The sequence below is a fragment of the Salvelinus namaycush genome, chromosome 34, assembly GCF_016432855.1.
Source record: "Salvelinus namaycush isolate Seneca chromosome 34, SaNama_1.0, whole genome shotgun sequence".
NCBI classification, from domain to species: domain Eukaryota; kingdom Metazoa; phylum Chordata; class Actinopteri; order Salmoniformes; family Salmonidae; genus Salvelinus; species Salvelinus namaycush.
This window is the reverse complement of record NC_052340.1, coordinates 24,119,550-24,139,864: the sequence shown is the minus strand read 5'-3', so window position 1 is coordinate 24,139,864 and position 20,315 is coordinate 24,119,550. Positions and strand designations below refer to the sequence as shown.

The 20,315-nt window shown below is 46.3% G+C and overlaps 1 protein-coding gene across 1 annotated transcript in view; it reads left to right on the top strand.

Moving 5' to 3' along the window:
* LOC120028278 (mediator of RNA polymerase II transcription subunit 13-like) overlaps nucleotides 1-20,315 on the top strand; it is a 32,279-nt gene that overhangs the window by 9,175 nt on the left and 2,789 nt on the right. The window contains exons 4-24 of the mRNA XM_038973456.1: nucleotides 92-237; nucleotides 499-696; nucleotides 833-1,018; nucleotides 3,027-3,186; nucleotides 3,286-3,396; nucleotides 8,281-8,979; nucleotides 9,177-9,393; nucleotides 9,778-9,808; nucleotides 9,960-10,081; nucleotides 11,752-11,839; nucleotides 11,954-12,162; nucleotides 14,300-14,499; nucleotides 14,598-15,490; nucleotides 15,658-15,825; nucleotides 16,675-16,898; nucleotides 17,006-17,201; nucleotides 17,402-17,774; nucleotides 18,010-18,220; nucleotides 18,372-18,563; nucleotides 18,843-19,066; nucleotides 19,176-19,318. Of these exons, the coding sequence (XP_038829384.1) occupies nucleotides 92-237; nucleotides 499-696; nucleotides 833-1,018; nucleotides 3,027-3,186; nucleotides 3,286-3,396; nucleotides 8,281-8,979; nucleotides 9,177-9,393; nucleotides 9,778-9,808; nucleotides 9,960-10,081; nucleotides 11,752-11,839; nucleotides 11,954-12,162; nucleotides 14,300-14,499; nucleotides 14,598-15,490; nucleotides 15,658-15,825; nucleotides 16,675-16,898; nucleotides 17,006-17,201; nucleotides 17,402-17,774; nucleotides 18,010-18,220; nucleotides 18,372-18,563; nucleotides 18,843-19,066; nucleotides 19,176-19,318 (4,991 nt within the window). The remainder of the gene's footprint in view (nucleotides 1-91; nucleotides 238-498; nucleotides 697-832; nucleotides 1,019-3,026; nucleotides 3,187-3,285; nucleotides 3,397-8,280; nucleotides 8,980-9,176; nucleotides 9,394-9,777; nucleotides 9,809-9,959; nucleotides 10,082-11,751; nucleotides 11,840-11,953; nucleotides 12,163-14,299; nucleotides 14,500-14,597; nucleotides 15,491-15,657; nucleotides 15,826-16,674; nucleotides 16,899-17,005; nucleotides 17,202-17,401; nucleotides 17,775-18,009; nucleotides 18,221-18,371; nucleotides 18,564-18,842; nucleotides 19,067-19,175; nucleotides 19,319-20,315) is intronic.

Genomic DNA, 20,315 nt, shown 5'->3' with positions numbered 1-20,315 from the left:
ACATTGTGTTGTTTAAGTGTTCCCTTTATTTTTTTGAGCAGTGTATTTCCAGATTGATCTGAGAATGACTGTTTTTCCATCCCCTCTGCAGTGAGCACTTGTCGTGTGCGTTCACCTTTTTCCTGCATGGGGACAGTAACGTGTGCACCAGCGTGGAGATTGCCCAGCACCAGCCTGTTCAGAGGCTAGGTGAAGAACATCTGAGCCTGGCACAACAAAATGCCAGCCCCCTGCAAGGTGGGTCTAACCAGTCATGGCCTGGTCACCCAGCTATATCCTGGTCACCCAGCCATATCCTATTGAGACAACAGTTGATCTACCTGCCATTGGTTAGATACTAGAATGTCCATAGGTTTTTTATGTCAAAGGCAATGCAGTAGTATTTATAATTAAAGCATAGTCTTGCTCTCTGCTGTCATAAATTAATTATCTCTAGTCAAGACTCTATTCTGACCTGTGCTGACCTCACACTTCATGTCCCCTCTCTCCCTTCCACAGTCATCTTGAGTCCATACGGTCTGAACGGGACGGTCACGGGCCAGTCCTTCAAGATGTCTGACCACCCCACCCAGAAACTTATTGAGGAGTGGAGGCAGTTCTATCCCATTAGCCCCAGCGCCAAGGACCGCCCCGAGGACAAGATGGAGGATGCAGACTGGGAGGACGACTCACTAGCAGCCGTGGAGGTCCTTGTTGGTAAGATGGGGGTTGTTGCTACAGTTGTGTGTTGTCCAGTGTGGATGTTATTCTAATGGTTAGTATGTGGTATTGCAGTTGTGTGTTTTTCTGATGGAGACTCACTGACTAAATGTGTTATGCTGATCTGTTCCAGCTGGAGTGAGGATGGTGTACCCTGCCTGTCTAGTACTGGTTCCCCAGTCAGACCTACCTGCCCTGGCCCCACAGGGATCAGCCAACCCCTCACCCGTCCTGTGTGAGGGCCAGGGGGCCCACAGAGACCCTGCCATGTCCTCTGTCACCCTTACCCCTCCCACATCACCGGAGGAGGCCCAAACAGGTAGCCTTACCATTTTACTAATTAGTCTATTAGGACCACAAACTCTGCAAGTGTAGCTGTCTGGGTTCAGTGTCCATCTTTTGAATTATTTAACATTGATGCGTTCAATCAATCAAATTTCAACACTTGTCACAAAGTGCTTATACAGATACTCCACCTAAAACCCCCAAGAGCAAGCAATGCAGATGTAGAAGCACAATGGCTAACTGATTATTTTGATAAGTGAGTAGTGTACACTAATACTGAGTATTATATTAATTTATACTACGGGTAGGCCTAATCCTGGATGCTGATTTGGTAAAAACCGCATTTCAGCCGGTGTCTATTCCACAAGTTACCGCTGTCTAAATCTATGACGTTGAAATGCCTATTTACTCTGTTCCATCTGACTGTGCAATCCAGTCTCATCAGCCCAGCCAGACAATTTATATACTAGATCTACACTAAAAACCATCTAGACATTATCTCCCATTTCTTTTAGACTAACATTTGGTTTTCAACTGCGGAGATTTGTATTAACCTTGCTGTCTATCTCTGACATTTGCAACATTGTTTCAATATTGAAATTCGAACACCTGCTGTCCCATAGTAATGAGCGTTTCTGGAGTTGGGACTAGACAGACATATTGGCAGCTTTTCTCAGTCAGTCGAAATCATGAATCAGCATAATTTGTGTGTTTATGTATATGTGTTATATACACACAAAGATATGTCAATCGAAAAATACATAATGCAGCTAGTTTGTTGTCATTCCTGCTTCAGTTTGAAGTGATTGTGTTCGCTGTGTAGTTGGCTATCTCTTCTCAACAGTGGCCTGGCGAGAGAGCCAATGCCAGGTGAAATCGCATCATTAGCTCATTGTTATGAATGTATCCCCCAAAAAACTGTTTGATGTGACTGTTAGTTGAAGTTGGCTGGCTAGCAAGCAAGGGATAAGAACGTTGCCAGCCATCATGGTGTAATCGATGTGAAATGGCTAGCTAGTTAGCGGGGTGCGCGCTAATAGCGTTTCAATCGGTGACGTCACTCGCTCTGAGACCTTGAAGTAGTTGTTCCCCTTGCTCTACAAGGGCTGCGGCTTTTGTGGAGCAATGGGTAACGATGCTTCGTAGGAGGCAGTTGATGTGTGCGGAGGGTCCCTGGTTTGAGCGCAGGTTGGGGCGAAGAGAGGGACGGAAGCTATACTGTTATAATAGCAACGGAACATTTAGAACGAACGCCCGAGTCGCGTCCATAGATTTAGAACAAAAATACTTAACGACTGGGTTATGTCTCTGGCAACCGAACCGATAGAACGAATGACCCGCCGGCTTGGGTAGCAAGCCTAGATTTGTGTCAGGACTACATCTTGTGGAAAGATGAAATAGTATGACTAAATACATCAAAACAAAGGGGCTTTTTTTGTTTGTTTTTTTGCTACTCCCCCCCACTTTCTCCCCAATTTCGTTATATCCAATTGGTAGTTAGTCTTGTCCTGTTGTTGCAACTCCCGTGCGAACTCGAGAGGCGAAGGTTGAGAGCCATGCGTCCTACAAAAAAATGACCCAGCCAAGCTGCACTGCTTCTTGACACTGCTCGCTTAACCTGGAAGCCACCCGCACCATTTGTGTCGGAGGAAACACCGTACAGTGTGCATGGCTTCGGGTTAGGGGAGGCCAAACCCTCCCCTAACCTGGACGAAGCTGTCTCATGATCGCGGCTGGCTGCGACAGCCCTGGATCGAACCCGGATCTGTAGTGACGCCTTGTGCACTGATCAGTGCCTTAGACCGCTGCACCACTCGGGAGGCCCCAGAATGTTTATGAAGGAAAATATGTCAATCATTATTTAAATATGTTGGTAACCCGTTGTATAAGTGATAATGCCCTCGAAGCCAGTGTTTGGTGACTATATTCTCACGGTTTGCCGGCCCTCGACTTCTTCGCGGTACTAACACCTGTGCCTATATATCTTCCAAACACCGGCTTCTCGGGCATTATCACGTAAGTTACTTTCTTTTCCCCTGTAGATTCTCAGGCAGCACAGAGGTGGTTGAAGCTCTGCTCGACAGTGGATGGTTTCAGCTCCAACAGCAGCGGTATCCACGGCAGCAAGATCCCCCGCAGGCTGGCTGCCCAGGTGGTGGAGAGCGTGTGGCAGGAGTGTACTACCAACCGGGCCCAGAACAAGTACGTACACTACCCGTCACCTCACCCTACTGATTCGTATACTACTGGTCTATTGAAGGAGTCTGTCTGCTGAGCTCTGTTTGTCTGGTTCTTTGTCAGGAGGAAGTTTGCTACATTGACCAACGGTACCTGTGAGGAGGAGGAGGGGGACAAAACAGGAGTGTGGGATTTTGTGGAGTTCTCGCATAGGGCACACTGCAACTGCTCAAGGTACTGTGGATCATGTTTATAACGGTGGGGGTTGTTGTAGGCCAGGATTGTCTAACTCAATCACCACACGGGCCATATTGTATAAAAATAATTTACAGGCCAGAAATAGTATGTTTGTTTTTAGAATATAATGTGCATACAACTGTGACCCACACTGGCATTTGTTTTATTGAAAAAATATGCGCCTTTAAAATTTTTGAAGTTGACCATGGGGTGCTCTATATAGCAATTTAACATGAAACAAGATAAATAATATTTGTCCATCCCATTTTACCCTAGTAAAACATTTAAGTTTTGTTTTTTGGGTGGGTTATTCATTGTGAAGCTTTAAAAACCGAAGCCAGACTGCAACATTTTAGTAGCCTAGGAGGACTGCCTGTGTACTTTCCCTCTGCTACGTGCTCAAAACGGGACAGCGCAATTGATGTTGAGTTGATGTGCAAGCACATCGGGCTGTAATTTCATCAAGTAGATGACTCAACTGTTAACTAATTTATACTTGCGCGTGTGTCCTTTAGTAGTAATTTATACTCTGTGTGAATCCTTTATCTAATAGATTTTTGACACGAAGATGTCTGGCTGGCTCCTGAGTCTGGGAGGAGGTGTGTGTGGCAATGCACTGCCTTTGGCGCTCAACAAGTTGGCAGTGCTTGCTGGGACTTGTAGTGCAGCGCGTCGTGTGCGGTATGGAAGCGGGCCAAAATGAATTGGCAACCCTAATCATTGTGAAAGCCGGATAGAATTGTGTCATGGGCCAGATCTGGCCTGTGGGCCATATTTTATGTGTTTTAGGCTGATGTGAATTTTCCCCCATAACTCACCAGAGTCCTTTAGGGCAGTGGTTCCCAAATTTTTTATAGTCCCGTACCCCTTCAAACATTCAACCTGCAGCTGCGTACCCCCTCTAGCACCAGGGTCAGCGCATTCTCAAATGCTGTTTTTTTTGCCATCATTGTAAGCCTGCCACACACACACACACACTATACGATACATTTATTAAACATAAGAATGAGTGTGAGTTTTTCACAACCTGGCTTGTGCGAAGTGACAAAGAGCTCTTATTAGGACCAGGGCACAAATAATAATATTTTAAATATAATTTTGCTCTTTATTTAGCCATCTTAAATATAAAACTTTATTTGTTCATCGAAAATTGTGAATAACTCAACACAGGTTAATGAGAAGGATGTGCTTGAAAGGATGCACATACCTCTGCAATGTTGGGTTATATTAGAGAGAGTCTCAGTCTTAAATCATTTTCCACACACAGTCTGTGCCTGTATTTAGTTTTTATACTAGTGCGGGCCGGGAATCCACACATATAGGTACGTGGTTGCAAAGGGAATCAGTGTCTTAACAGTGAGTTTTGCCAAGGCAAGTTACTCTGAGCGCAGCCCTATCCAGAAATTTGGTAGTAGCTTCTGATTAAATTACATTTTCACAGAACCGCTTGTTGCAATTTCGACGAGGCTTTCTTGTTCAGATATCGGTAAGTGGACTGGAGGCAGGGCATGAAAGGGATAACGAATCCAGTTGTTTGTGTCATCTTTTTCGGGAAAGTACCCGTGTAATTGCACACCCAACTCACTCAGGTGCTTCGCTACAGTACCATGCAAAAGTATTCATCCCCCTTGGTGTTTTTCCAATTTTGTTGCATTACAAGCTGTAATTTTAAATGATTTTGATTTCATGTAATGAACATAAACAAACTAGTCAAAATTGGTGAAGGGAAATGAAAGAAGTTACTTATTTAAAAAAGTTCAAAAAAAACGGAAAAGTGGTGCATGCATATGTATTCACCCCCTTTGCTATGAAGACCCTAAATAAGATCTGGTGCAACCAATTACCTTCAGAAGTCACACAATTAGTTAGATTGCACACAGGTGGACTTTAAGTGTCACATGATCTGAGTAAAAATACACCTGTTCTGAAAGGCCCCAGAGTCTGCAACACCACTAAGCAAGGGGCACCACCAAGCAAGCGGCACTATGAACACCAAGGAGCTCTACAAACAGGGCAGGGACGAAGTTGTGAAGAAGTACAGATCAGGGTTGGGTTCTAAAAAAATATCAGAATAAACTTTGAACATCCCATGGAGCACCATTAAATCCATTATTAAAATATGGAAAGAATATGACACCACAACAAACATGCCAAGAGGGCCGCCCACCAAAACTCACGTCCCAGGCAAGGAGGGCATTAATCAGAGGGGCAACAAAGAGATGAAAAATAACCATGAAGGAGCTGCAAAGCTCCACAGTGGAGATTGGAGTATCTATCCATAGGACCACTTTAAGCCGTACAATCCACGGAGCTGGGCTTTACGGAGGAGTGGCCAGAAAAAGCCATTGCTTAAAGACAGAAATAAGCAAACACATTTTGGTGTTTGCCAAAAGGCATGTGGGAGACTCCCCAAACATATGGAAGAAGGTACTCTTCCATAAAAAAAAAATTGAGCTTTTTGGCCATCAAGGAAAACACTATGTCTGGCGCAAACCCAACACCTCTCATCACCCCGAGAACATTATGGTGGCAGCATCATGCTGTGGGGATGTTTTTCAATCGGCAGGGACTGGGAAACTGGTCAGATTTGAAGGAATGATGGATGGCGCTAAATACAGGGAAATTCTTTAGGGAAACCTGTTTCAGTCTTCCAGAGATTTGAGACTGGGACGGAGATTCACCTTCCAGCAGGACAATAACCCTAAGCATACTGCTAAAGCAACACTTGAGTGGTTTAAGGGAAAACATTTAAATGTCTTGGAATGGCCTAGTCAAAGCCCAGACCTCAATCCAATTGAGAATCTGTGGTATGACTTAAACATTGCTGTACACCAGCGGAACCCATCCAACTTGAAGGCGCTGGAGCAGTTTTACCTTGAAGAATGGGCAAAAATCCCAGTGGCTAGATGTACCAAGCTTATAGAGACACATACCCCAAGAGACTTGCAGCTGTAATTGCTGCAAAGGTTGCTCTACAAAGTATTGACTTTGGGGGGGTGAATAGTTATGCATGCTCAAGTTCTATTTTCTGTCTTATTTCTTGTTTCACAATAAAAAATTGGTAGGCATGTTGTGTAAATCAAATGATACAACCCTCCCCCCCAAAAAATCTATTTTAATTCCAGGTTGTAAGGCAACAAAATAGGAAAAATGCCAACGGGGGTGAATATTTTTGCAAGCCACTGTATATCACATTTGACATTGTCCGTAAGCTTGAGTTCATTTACACAAATCATACAATGATGGAAAGACCTGTCTGTTGTCCTTGTTTATGCAGATAGAGAAGAACTCCAACTTCTGAATCATAGCCTCAATTTTCACTGTAGTGTCCAAAACATATCTTAAGCTGTCATGCATTCCTTTGGCAGTAAGAGCCTCTCGGTGGATGCTGTAGTGTACCCAAGTGGCGTCAGGAGCAACTGCTTACACGCACGTTACCACTCCACTATGTCTCCCTGTTATGGCTTTTGCGCCATCAGTAGTACAGATACCAACTCATCTTGACCACCAAAGTCCATTTGATGTCACAAAGCTCTCCAGTACTTTAAAAAATAATTTCCAGTGGTTTGCTGAAGAGGTCTTCCTTAATTGACCCACCCATAAACGTAACGGCCATATACCAGGAGCTGTGCCAGGCCTGCCACGTTTGTTGACTCATCCAGCTGTAAAGCATAGAATTCACTGGCTTGTATGCGACGCAGTAATTGTTTCAAAACATCTCCTGCCATGTCGCTGATGCATTGTGAAACAATGTTTGATGAAGGCATTGTTAGTATAGTTTTGGGGCCTTTTCCCCCAGCCATATCTGCGGCAGCAGGAAGAATTAAGTCCCCCACATTACATTTACATTTAAGTCATTTAGCAGACGCTCTTATCCAGAGCGACTTACATTAGTATGGGGCTTGCCTGTCCTAGCCACTCGGTAGCTCACCATATAAGACGCTGCTAGCTCCTTATTAATAGTATCTGTTGCTTTTATACATGTCTTACTACTTGAAAGTCATCTTAATTCTCTCAAACTCCCGTGGCTTATTTTTTTAAATGGGCATGTTTTTGTTTCTAAATGTCTGCGCAAGAGTGAAGGTTTCATCGAGTTGTGAGATAGTACCTTTGCACCTATAACACACTGACTGAGGAAAGGCACTACTCCCAATATAAGTGAACCCCAAATCGATGTAGTTCTCATCGTATTTGCGCCTCTCCGATGGTCCAACGTCCCTGTCTGTAAGGTGCTTTCCCGGGTAAGGGGGCAGTAGCTCTTCGGCTGCATCAGATCACAACTGTCAGTGTCCATGCTAGCTGGGCTAACAACAAATGTAGAATTACTAATGCTAGCTGATGTGCTCGTGGAAGCAGAACAACTTGTCATCGACAGGTGCAGGTGTCGTACTGCTGGTAGTAGCAGTACTACCAGTAGAGCTGGTATGTGTGTCTATGGATGCGGGCCTTGCTTTTTCTTTTTTACCATTCACCCATTTTCGAGCAAACGGAATGAGCAGCAGCTACGTTTGGCTACATACGGACCGTTAGTAGAATTCCCGCGAGAGAGTAATGTTTAATGTGTTTGGATGTTAATTATTTGACTAGGCTACCTGTATTTGACATTGTGGTGTTATTTCGCTGAACACTAGATGGTTTAATTTTATTTTTGGCAGTGAAACGAGGCTACTCAAGCAAGGAAAAAACCTCACCCAAATGTATAGCCCCGTTGGAAAATATAAATGGACTGTTTGAAAATGTAAAAAAAAAAAATTATCACTTTTATTTGGCATACCCCAGTTTGGGAATGCATGCTTTAGGGGATCTGATTTAATCACAGACACCTTGGAAGTGAACATTCAGTAAATTGCTATTCAAATAATTTGTCTCTCTTTACCCCAGGCATAAAAACCAGAAGCAACGATCAGGCAGCACCTCAGGAAACCCCCCGTCGGTGGGCCAGCCCTCACAGCCGCTGCCCAAACACAAGCTGGGCGAGAAGCTGGAGAAGGGGGAGAAGCAGCAGAAGAGGCCCCAGACACCCTTCCACCACCGCAGCTATGTGTTTGAGGAGCAGGCCATGGAGCCCCAGAGGCTGTGTATGAGAACCCAGGATGAGGGCCCCTACCCCAGCCTGCACCACGTGGACACGGCCCCTTCCAAAGCCCCCATGTTGCACACCCACAGGCCCCTCCAAGACCTGGCCGGCTCCCCCCAGCCCCCTCCTCTCAGCCCCCACCCCTGCGAGCGCGGGGAGGAAGACCCTGGGGCCATGAAGAGCTCCTCCACACCCATCCACCAACACTTTTACCCCCCCTCCTCCGAGCCCTGCCTGCTGCCCCAAAAGACCTCGTCTGACGAGCCCCACCTGGAGCCCCTGCCTCTGCCTTTCCCCCCTGCCTACCCTGATTCCCTGGAACCCACTGTCTATGTGGGATCAGCCATCAACCCCAACGAAGACTCGGCCCACAACCCCTGGAAGTACTTCAACCTGCCACGGAAGAAGACCTCAGACTTCTTCACACCACTGTTGCCTGTGGACAAACTACAGGATGACTCCGGGGAAGGAGGAGGGCAGGAGAACATTGTCTCTGTCACAGAGTGAGTACACTACCCCTCCTCTCTTTCAACATGTAATGTTAAACCTTACTATAAGCACTAAGGTGATGAGTGGCTATGATAGATATTTGGTTTCTCCCACTCTCTCTCTGTGTACATCCACTTGGAGCATTATATATGCAGTTTCCCCTCCTTTCACATGATTCTCTGATCATCTATGTAACATTGTCTCCTCTCAGATTGATGTCTGGCTCTGGCAGGCCTCTGAAGGTGTCTGAAGACCTGGTGAGGACCTACACCCAGAGGAGGAACAGCCACCTGGCGGCTGCCATGGCTGACGAGGACCAGGAGGAGGAACCAGACCCCTACGCCTTCGTGGAGGGAGACGAGGAGTTCACTTTCACTGACAAGAAGGACAAACCTGGCTCGGACAGAGAGACCAGCAAGAGACACAAGGTGAGTATCAAACATGAGTTTCTAATAATTAATTCCATAGTTATCCCTATACACTTTTCCTAATCTTACCTAATGTGGTAGGATTTGTTAGTTCAGTTGACTGATGTGTATACTACGCCTTTGCTTATGGGATGATGTAGCACAGTGGTTCCCAACCTTTTTTGCTTACTGTACCACCAACTGAATTTTGCTTTGCCCGTAGTACCCCTGAAGTACTCCCTCGTGCATTTTACCAGTAAGCTTATGGCCTCATGAGTCTTCTCAAAGTACCCCTTGTGGATAGACAAGTACCCCCCAGGGGTCTTAGTACCCCTGGTTGGGAACCACTGATGTAGCAGATGCCAAGAGAATAACACGTTTTATGCTGGTGTTTGTTTCTCTTAGGGTGACGATGGCAGTGGGACCTCAGCAGATGGTGAGCATTTCCTTCTTGTTGAAGACTTTGTTTTAATCACTTTTGTAAAACTATAAAAGATTGGAATGTCAATAAAATGGTCATCCAGAGTGGTTAGAGGGGGCTTCCTTTGTTGTCTGTCTTCTCTCTCCCTGTTTGTGTGTGCGTGCAGATGGTCAGGGTGCAGCTGGTGGAAAGCCTGTACCCTCCACCAGCCTCATCCATGAGACAGACCTGGCTGTGTCCATCAACGACCTGGACAACCTCTTCAACTCAGACGAAGATGAGCTAGCGGTCAGTAGAGTATACAGTGCCTCTAGAAAGTATTCATTCCCTTTGACGTAATCCACATTTTGTTGTGCTACAGCCTGAATTCAAAATAGATTCAATACAAATTCTCGCCCATCTACACACACTACCCCATACTGACAAAGTTAAAACATGTTTTTAGAGATTTTAGCAAATTTATTGAAAATTAAATGCACTCCTTTGCTATGACAGTTCAAATTGAGCTCAGGCACATCAAATTTCCTTTGATCATCCTTGATGTTACTACAACTTGATTGGAGTCCACCAATGGCCAATTCAGTTGATTTTAGAAAGAAACACACCTGTCTATATAAGGTCCCACAGTTGACAGTGCATGTAAGAACCGATACTACACAATTAAGTTGAATCAACTGTCAGTAGATGTCGGAGACAGAATTGTGATTAGGCAAGGTATAAAATCATTTCTAGAGTGTTGAAAAATTGGAACTACCCAGACTCTGGATAGAGTTGGCTGTCTGACCAAACTGAGCAACCTGGCAAGAAGTACCTTGGTCAGGGAGGTGGCCAAGAACCCAATGAACACTCTGACAGAACTACAGAGTTCCTTGGCTGAGATGGGAGAACCTGCCAGAAGGACATCGGTCTCTACAGTCTATACAGCCTTTCAGCAATCTGGGCTTTATGGAAGAGTGGCCAGACAGAAGCCACTCCTGAGGAAAAAGGCACATGACAGCACAACCGGAATTTGTAAAAAGGCATGTGAAAGACTGAGCATAAGGCAAAATATAATGTGGTCCGATGAAGTAAAACATTTACTATTTTGCCTGAATGCAAAGCGCTATGTCTGGAGAAAACCAAGCACAGCTCATCACACATCTAACACCATCCCTACTGTGAAGCATGGTGGTGTCAGCATCATGCTATGGGGATGCTTTTCAGCGGCAGGGACTGCAAGACTAAGGATAGATGGGGGGAAATGAATGGAGCCAAATACAGGTAAATCCTTGATAAGAACCTGCTTTATTGTGCAAACAACCTTAGACTGTGGCAAAGATTTACCTTCCAACGGGACAACAACTCCAAGCATACAGCCAAAGTAAGGCTGGATTGGCTTCAGAACAAGAATGTGAAAGTCCTTGAGTTGCCCAGCCAAAGCCCAGACTTGAATCTCATTGAAAATCTGTGGAATGACTTGAAGATTGCTGTCCACTGCTGCTCCCCATCTAACTTAACAGAGCTTGAGAAAATCCCCCAATCCAGGTGTGCAAAGAGGATACAGACATACCCATGACGACTCAAATCTGTAATCGCCGCCAAAGGTGCTTCTACAAAGTATTGACTCTGGGGTGTGAATACTTATTTAAATGAGATTTACAAAAATTCCTCAAAACATTTGTTCACTTTATCATGGGAAATTGTATGTAGATGGGTGGGGGAAAAAATATTTTATCAATCTTTGAATTCGGGCTGTAACAACAATGTGGAATAAGTTAAGAGGTATGAATACTTACTGAAGGCACTGTAGTTATCATCTACACAGGGGGGACATCGTTTGGATTACATATCCTTTTGTCTGTTTCCATATCCCCCGTTGATACTTTGCTAACAGAACATTGTGTAAAGTCTTAAAAAATATCTCTACATGTTTTGATCAAAGCCTGTTTAAAACATTCTAAATGTTCTGTCCCCAACAGCCTGGATCCAGGAGAGCAGGAGTTAATGGAGACAAGTTTGGCAGTAAGGAACACAAAACATCAAATCTGGACCCTCTGTCCTGCATAAGTATGTTCCCTTTCTCCAATTCCTTCCTTAAAGTTCCTCTTTAGGTCATCACTGTATCCTACATTAATTTACCAAACAATGGGGTGATTATTCCATTCACCTTCCTGTCCCCAGGCTCAGCTGACCTGCACAAGATGTTCCCCACCCCTCCCTCCCTGGAGCAGCACATCATGGGCTACTCCCCCATGAACACTGGGGGGAAGGACTACGGTGGCCTGGAGGCTGGGGTGGGCCTCACTCTGCTGGATGGGAGCCAGTTTAGCAGCCACTACAAGATGGAGGTGGAGGAAGGCTTTTGCAGCCCCAAGCCTTCTGAGATCAAGGTAACTTAAAGGCCCAATGCAGCCATTTTCATCTCGATATCAAATCATTTCAGGGTGATAATTAAGTACCTTACTGTTATTGTTTTCAATTAAAATGGTCAAAAATCTAATCAAATTTTGTTTGTCACGTGCCGAATACAACAGCTGTAGACATGACAGTGAAATGCAGTTTTAAGAAAAGAACTTTAAAAAGTAAGATTAAAAATAACATGTATAAAGAGCAGCAGTAAATGAACAATAGCGGCGCTATATACAGTGGGTACCGGTACAAGGTCAATGTGCAGGGGCACCAGTGGCGAGGTAATATGTACATGTAGAGTTATTAAAGTGACTATGCATAGATAATAACAGAGTAGCTGCAGTGTAGAAGAGGGGGGAGCAATGCAAATAGTCTTAGTATCCATTTGATTAGATGTTCAGGAGTCTTATGGCTTGGGGGTAGAATCTGTTTAGAAGACCTTTGGACCTAGACTTGGTGCTCCGGTACTGCTTTCTGTGCGGTAGCAGAGAGAACAGTCTATGGCTAAGGTGGCTGGAGTCTGACAATTTTTAGGTCATTCCTCTGACACTGCCTGGTATAGAGGTCCTGGATGTCAGGAAGCTTGGCCCCAGTGGTGTACTGGGCCGTACGCACTATCCTCTGTAGTGCCTTGCGGTCGGAAGCTGAGCAGTTGCCATACCCAGGCAGTGATGCAACCAGTCAGGATGTTCTCGATGGTGCAGCTGTAAAACCTTTTGAGGATCTGAGGACCCATGCCAAATCTTTTCAGTCTCCTGAGGGGGAATAGGTTTTGTTGTGCCCTCTTCACGACTGTCTTGGTGTGCTTGGACCTTGTTAGTTTGTTGATGTGAGAACAAGTTGAGAACTTGAAGCTCTCAACCTGCTCCACTACAGCCCCGTCGATGAGAATGGGGGTGTGCTCTGTCTTCCTTTTCCTGTAGTCCACAATCATCTCCTTTTGTCTTGATCACGTTGAGGGAGAGGTTGTTGTCCTTGCACCACACGGTCAGGTCTCTGACCTCCCTATAGGCTGTCTCATCATTGTCGGTGATCAGGCCACTTGTCATCGGCAAACTTAATGTTGGTGTTGGAGTCGTGCCTGGCCGTGCAGTCATGAGTGAACAGGGAGAACAGAAGGGGACTGAGCACGCACCCTTGAGGGGCCCCTGTGTTGAGGATCAGGGCGGCAGATATGTTGTTGCCTATCCTTACCACCCGGGGGTGGCCCGTCATGGAAGTCCAGGATCCAGTTGCAGAGGGAGCTGTTTAGTCCCAGGGTCCTTAGCTTATTGATGAGCTTTAAGCGCACTATGGTGTTGAACACTGAGTTGTAGTCAATGAATAGCATTCTCACATAGGTGTTCCTTTTGTCCAGGTGGGAAAGGGCAGTGTGGAGTGCAATAGAGATTGCATCATCTGTGGATCTGTTAGGGCGGTATGCAAATTGGAGTGGGTCTAATATTTCTGGGATAATGGTGTTGATGTGAGCCATGACCAGCCTTTCAAAGCACTTCATGGCTTCTAAGCAAAGAGCAATTTCTCAAGCAAGAATTTTGTTAGGACTGTCTGGGAGTGGTTGGAGTGTGGGGCCTAATTGGATGAGCATAATGGGAGGGATATGTAACCTGAAAAATAGCCTTTATTAGCAGAGGTTTGAAATGCTCTTTGTTATTGGTCTATTAACTTGATGTCGCCAGGCATGCCAAAACTTCATCCCACCAAAACGGGCAGAATTTCCAGGTGGTCTTTTCAAACAGCTCTTACATTATCATTTTCACAGTATTATTTTAACCTCGTGTGGAAATATTTAAGCACAGTAAAATCTCATTTTTAACTGCACTGGGCCTTTAACTGGCCTTTGAACACTTCAGCCTAGCGTGGAAGTTCTACATTTTAGTCATTTAGCAGGTACCCTTATCCAGAATGACTTGCAGTTAAGTACATTTTTCCCTCCGGGGTTATCCAAGCCGGTGCTTGTAGGAAAATACAAGTGCAAGGTTTTTTTTAGGGGGGGGGGGTGGATAAGACTGACACACTGTCTATTCATGCTGGTCTCTGCTTCAATAGTTTTATTTAGCTAAGACTTGCTGAAGTGTTAGTGGCTTATTTTCCTTCTCTTCCCACATATACCTCCAGGACTTCTCATTTGTTTATAAGTCAGAGGCGTGCAAGGCATTCACGGGCTGCTCCATGTTTGCTCCGCTGAAGATGCTGCCCAGTCAGTGTATGATGCCCATCAAGCTGCCAGAGGACTGTGTTTACACACCCAGCTGGAACATGGGCAAACTGGAGCTCATACCCCCTGTGCCAACCATGGGCCTCCTCACCAAAGACGGGTAACCAATCAGACTGGTCCACTTGAATTATGCAAGTCTCATGTACCCAAATGTGTGTCAGGGGTTTTAATGTGTGTGGTGTTGTCTCCTTATTTCAGTAACATCCCCAGTGTGGAGCCAGACTACCAGAGCTACACACCGCAGACCCACACTCCCTTCATGTCCAACAGTGCCCCACCCAGCAACAGCGGCACGGGCATCCTGCCCTCCCCGGCCACACCCCGCTTCTCCGCCCCCACCCCACGCACTCCCCGTACCCCGCGCACCCCAAGAGGGCCTGCCAGTGTCCAGGGATCGCTCAAATACGACAACTCTGACCTCTACTCGCCCGCCTCCACCCCTTCCACTTGCCGACCTCTCAGCTCAGTGGAGCCAGCCACTGTGCCCTCCATCCCTGAGGCCCACAGCCTCTACGTCACCCTCATCCTCTCTGAGTCCGTCATGAACCTCTTCAAGGACTGTAACTTTGACAGCTGCTGCGTGTGCGTGTGCAACATGAACATCCGTGGCGCTGATGTGGGCGTGTATCTTAACGACAACGGCGAGGCCCAGTACCCCTGCACTTGTGGTTTCAGCGCCGTGGTCAACCGTCGCTACGGCAGCTCGGCCGGTCTCTTCCTGGAGGATGAGCTGGACGTGGTGGGGCGTGGCTCGGACGCCGGCCGGGACTCTGAGAGGCGTTTCCAGGAGCTGCGCGCTGCCTCCCTTCACAGGATCGGCAACCCCACAGAGAGGCCCCCAGACGAGCTCATCCTGTTGCTGCAGGACCAGTGCACCAACCCATTCTCCCGCATGGCTGGGGTGGAGTACCCCAAAGCGTTGTCCTCCGGTCCCTCTCACTCTTCTCTACGGGTAGAGGAGAGGGACTGCTATAACGACTGCTACATGGCTCTGGAGCATGGCCGGCAGTTCATGGACAACATGTCAGGAGGAAAGGTGGACGAGGCGCTGGTTAAGAGCACGTGTCTACACAACTGGCCTAAACGCAAAGGTGAGTCTGCTCCTTCACTCATTGATAATGCACAAACTTGTTTCCCCTCCTACTTTTTACTTATTTTCCTCTCTCTTCCTACTCCTCTCATGTGAAACACAGTCTTCTTGGTTAGATGTATGTTTGTATGATGCCGAGCCTTCCCACCCTCTTGTTTCTCCCTCCAGCTGCAGAAGTGAGCAGGCTGTTCTCTCAGGATGTGCTGCGGGTGCTGCTCTCCCTCCAGCCTGTACTCCAAGATGCCATCCAGAAGAAGAGAAGCGTACGTTCCTGGGGCGTTCAGGGACCTCTCACCTGGCAGCAGTTTCACAAGATGGCCGGCAGGGGATCCTACGGTAAACACAAGGACTTAAAAAAATTAAGCAATAATAATACATAAAGATCCAGGGTTTTTTCTGGATCAATAACAGGCTTAGGTGGTGGCCTGTCGGTGCGGCTGAATTGAATAGAATTCTTGCAATTCTATAAATGTCTCCATGGAGCTGAGAACTGAAAAAGAAATGCAGATGTCGTGCTATTCCACTCCGTTTTGTCGTGGAGCTGAGAGAATTTTGCAGTTTAATACAAATTTCCTTAAATTTTACATTTTGTCATGGAGCTGACAACTTTGCCATTTGAAATATAATTTCCTGCAATCCATGAATTTTGACTTTGCTAATGCTGTGTTCTTTTGCTTAAACATAATGACAGAATCCATACTACTAAATTTAGTTCACCCTGATTGTCTAGCTTTTATTTTGGTGATTGTAGTTCTCAAATATAATATTATATAAAAATATATAGGTCCATTATCTTTTCTACATACTTTATATCTGGTTTAAGTTTACACAAAGCATTTTCCATCCCTGGTATAACATGCGCTCTAAATATGTAAAGATCATATAGATTTATCAGGATTTTTTTGGTAAGAAACAAGTGTTTGTAATGTGACAACCTACATTTATTATTATTTTTTAACTTTTTTGTTGTTGTAATTTAGCAGACGCTCTGATCCAGAGCGACTTACAGGAGCAAATAGGTCTAAGTACCTTGCTCAAGGGCACGTCAATATATTTTTTTCACCTAGTCGATTCCAAACAGCCAACTTTTCAGTTACTGGCCCAGTGGTACTATCCGCTAGGTTACCTGCCGCCCTCAACTCCTTCTGCAATGAGTCTGACTGTCCCTGCTCTCTGAACCATTAGGCACTGACGAGTCTCCAGAGCCCCTCCCCATCCCTACCTTCCTGGTGGGCTATGAGTATGACTTTGTGGTGCTGTCGCCCTTCGGCCTGCCTTACTGGGAAAAGTTGCTGCTGGACCCCTTCGGCTCCCACAGGGACGTGGGATATGTTGTCATCTGTCCTGAGAATGAGGCTCTGCTCCGTGGGGCTAAGAGCTTCTTCAAGGACCTTACGGCCACGTACGAGGTAAGCAGACACACATACTCTCACGCACATAGACAACCTCGATAGTCTAATAAAACATAAATGTTTGAGAAAATTGGTACATTTACCCATGTTTTTCCTCTTTGCAGGCCTGTCGACTGGGTCAGCACAGACCAATCTGTAAGACTCATGCAGATGGAATATTGCGGGTTGGTACAGCAGAGGGCAGGAACCGGGCAGAGCAGCCTCTCAGTGACTGGTTCCTCAAGATGGCCAGCAGTAACGGGAACAGCGAAGCCTTCAGCAAACTCAAACTGTACGCTCAAGTGTGCCGGCATGACCTGGGTACGTCTTCATTAGATTGCCGTCTTCTATTTCAGGAGATTGTACTGAATAAGAGATGGGATCTCTTTTGGGTTTATAATTTTTGATGTGGCTTGTATAAGAAGCAAATATTCAGATGTATTTTATTGGTTATTTTCTGAGTTGAGTTTAATATTTGACATTGGCTATCTTTTTCTTTACTTATTTGTTACTCTCCTCAGCTCCATACCTGGCTGGACAGTCTCTGGACAGCTCTCTGTTGAACCAGCGTGGCCCCACTGTGGCCTCCCCCCAGTTCTCCTCCTCCCAGTCCCCCACGACCCCCTTCTCAGGTCCCCAGAGCGCCACCAGCAGCAGCACTGCCCAGCCTGCCAACACCAACAGCACCCCACCCTCCTCCACAGGCCCCCAGGCAATGGGAGGGATAGGGGGGGTAGGAATGCCGTCGGCCAAGCCCAGCTCCTACACACCATATGGGACATCAGGCCTGCAGGGCAGCGTCTCCCAGAATGGGCCCCAGTCGGGTGCTCAGACTGCAGGGGAGAATGGCCCCACTGCCAACCAGCCCCAGGCCAGCACCGAGCCCGTAGAGACGTATGTACACTGAGTTTAAATGATTTTCTGTAGCACCTAAATTTTCTTGTAGCCCTAAATTTGTAATTGGCTCGCACTTGGAATAGTCTGAATTACGACTGCATAACCTTACCCATCTCTCCCATTTTTATGCACCAGACTTGTCTGGAAAATAACATTTGGCCTGCTAAATGTCTTTAATACTTAAAGCTAGTTGGCTGTTGGACCTTTGACGCAACTGCTGCTCTCTCTACAGCACATTAGAGAGAGACAAGGTGGGCGTCCCTACAGACGGAGAGTCCCACGCTGTGACGTTCCCCCCATCCATTGTGGTTTACATTGTGGACCCCTTCAGCTACGGGGAGAGGGACACCCACTCCAGTGTGTGGACGCTGGGTCTGCTGCGCTGCTATGTGGAGATGCTCCAGTTCCTGCCACCTCACATCAGAAACTCTGTGTCTGTGCAGGTAATGGAGGACTTGATACATGTAGCCAGACTGCAGACCATTCACATTTATGTTCAGCGCATTGGCTCTACAGACAAGTTATCTCAAACCCCTGTGGGGGTTGGTGTGTTTAAAAAGGCTGTTTCTAACAATATGCTGTGTTGTTGGTCAGATCATTCCCTGTCAGTACCTGTTGCAGCCTGTGCGCATTGAGGAGCGCCATCTGTACGGTCAGCACCTCAAGTCCCTGGCCTTCTCGGTGTTCACCCAGTGCAGACGACCCCTCCCCGGCAACACCAACATCAAGGCTCTGACGGGCTTCGGCCCAGGCCTGGCCATCGACATGGCACTGAGGAGCACAGAGGTAAACAACACACCACACATAGGAAACTGCACAAAACCTCACAAATATTATTCCTGGATTGATTTAGACTGCTGATCGGTTTTTAGAAACTGTCACAATGTGAATGGTCTGTTTAATATAACATCCTGGTCTTTGGCTAGTCCTTGCATATACCTTGATGATCCAAGAGACCACTGCTCTGTTGAATAAAGACAATGGCTTACTAAATACAGCTTGCTAAGTGAAACATAAGGAACCATTGGTCTGACCCATGACCTTTTGACTTTTACACCTGTGCAGAGGCCAGAATGTCTGCGTCTGTACACACCACCGTTCATCCTGGCACCCATCAAGGACAAGCAGACAGAGCTGGGGGAGACGTTCGGTGAGGCCTCTCAGAAGTACAATGTGCTGTTTGTGGGCTACTGCCTGTCGCATGACCAACGCTGGCTCCTAGCCTCCTGTACTGACCAATCAGGAGAGCTTCTGGAGACATGCATCATCAGCATCGACGTGCCTAACAGGTCAGTGACACACACACACAACCTGCCAAATGGTAGACACTTGACATGCAAACAAATTCAATTCAGGAATCTTTCTCTTTCGTGACTGTTTGTTGTGTCCTCTGTCCAGGGCTCGGAGGAAAAAGGGTTCAGCCAGACGACTGGGCCTGCAGAAGCTGTGGGAGTGGTGTCTAGGCTTGGTGCAGGTGACATCACTGCCCTGGAGGGTGGTGATTGGCCGCCTGGGCAGAATGGGCCACGGAGAGTTACGAGGTATGCCACACTAGTCCAAACTCCACCAGACGGGGGAGATATACACTGAACAAAAAATATAAGCGCAACATGTAAAGTGTTGGTCCCATGTTTCATGAGTTGAAGTAAAAGATCTCCAAAAAAATTCACATGCACAAAAAGCTTATTTCTCTAAAAGAAATTACACAAGTTTGTCTCACCTGTTAGTGAGCATTTCTCCTTTGCCATGATAATCCATCCACCTGACAGGTGTGGCATATCAAGAACTGATTTAAACAGCATAAAAATTACACAGGTGCACTTATTTTATTTCACCTTTATTTAACCAGGTAGGCCAGTTGAGAACAAGTTCTCATTTACAGCTGCGACCGTGCCAAGATAAAGCAAAGCAGTACGACACAAACAACACAGTTACACATGGGATAAGCAAACGTACAGTCAATAACACAATAGAAAAGTCTATATACAGTGTGTGCAAATGAGGTAAGATTTTACTAGTCCTTGCTTATACCTTGATGATCCAAGAGACCCCTGCTGGGGACAATAAAAGGCCACTCTAAAATGTTCAGTTTTGTCACACAACACAATGCCACAGATGTCTCAAGTTGAGGGAGTCTGCAATTGGCATGTTGACTGTAGGAATGTCCTCCAGAGTTGTTGCCAAAGAATTGAATGTTAATTTTTCTACCATAAGCCGCCTCGTCGTTTTCGAGAATTGGCAGTACGTTCAGCCAGCCTCAGAACCGCAGACCACATGTAACACGCCAGCCAAGGACCTCTACATCCTGCTTTTTCACCTGCGACATCATGAGACCAGCCATCCGGACAGCTGATAAAACTGGGTCTGCACAACCAAAGAATTTCTGCACAAACTCAGAAAACATTTCAGGGAAGCTCATCTGATTGCTCTTCGTCCTCACCAGGGTCTTGACCGGACTGCGTTGTAACCGACTTTAGTGGGCAAATGCTCACCTTCGATGGCCACTGGCACGCTTGAGAAGAAGTGTGCTCTTCACAG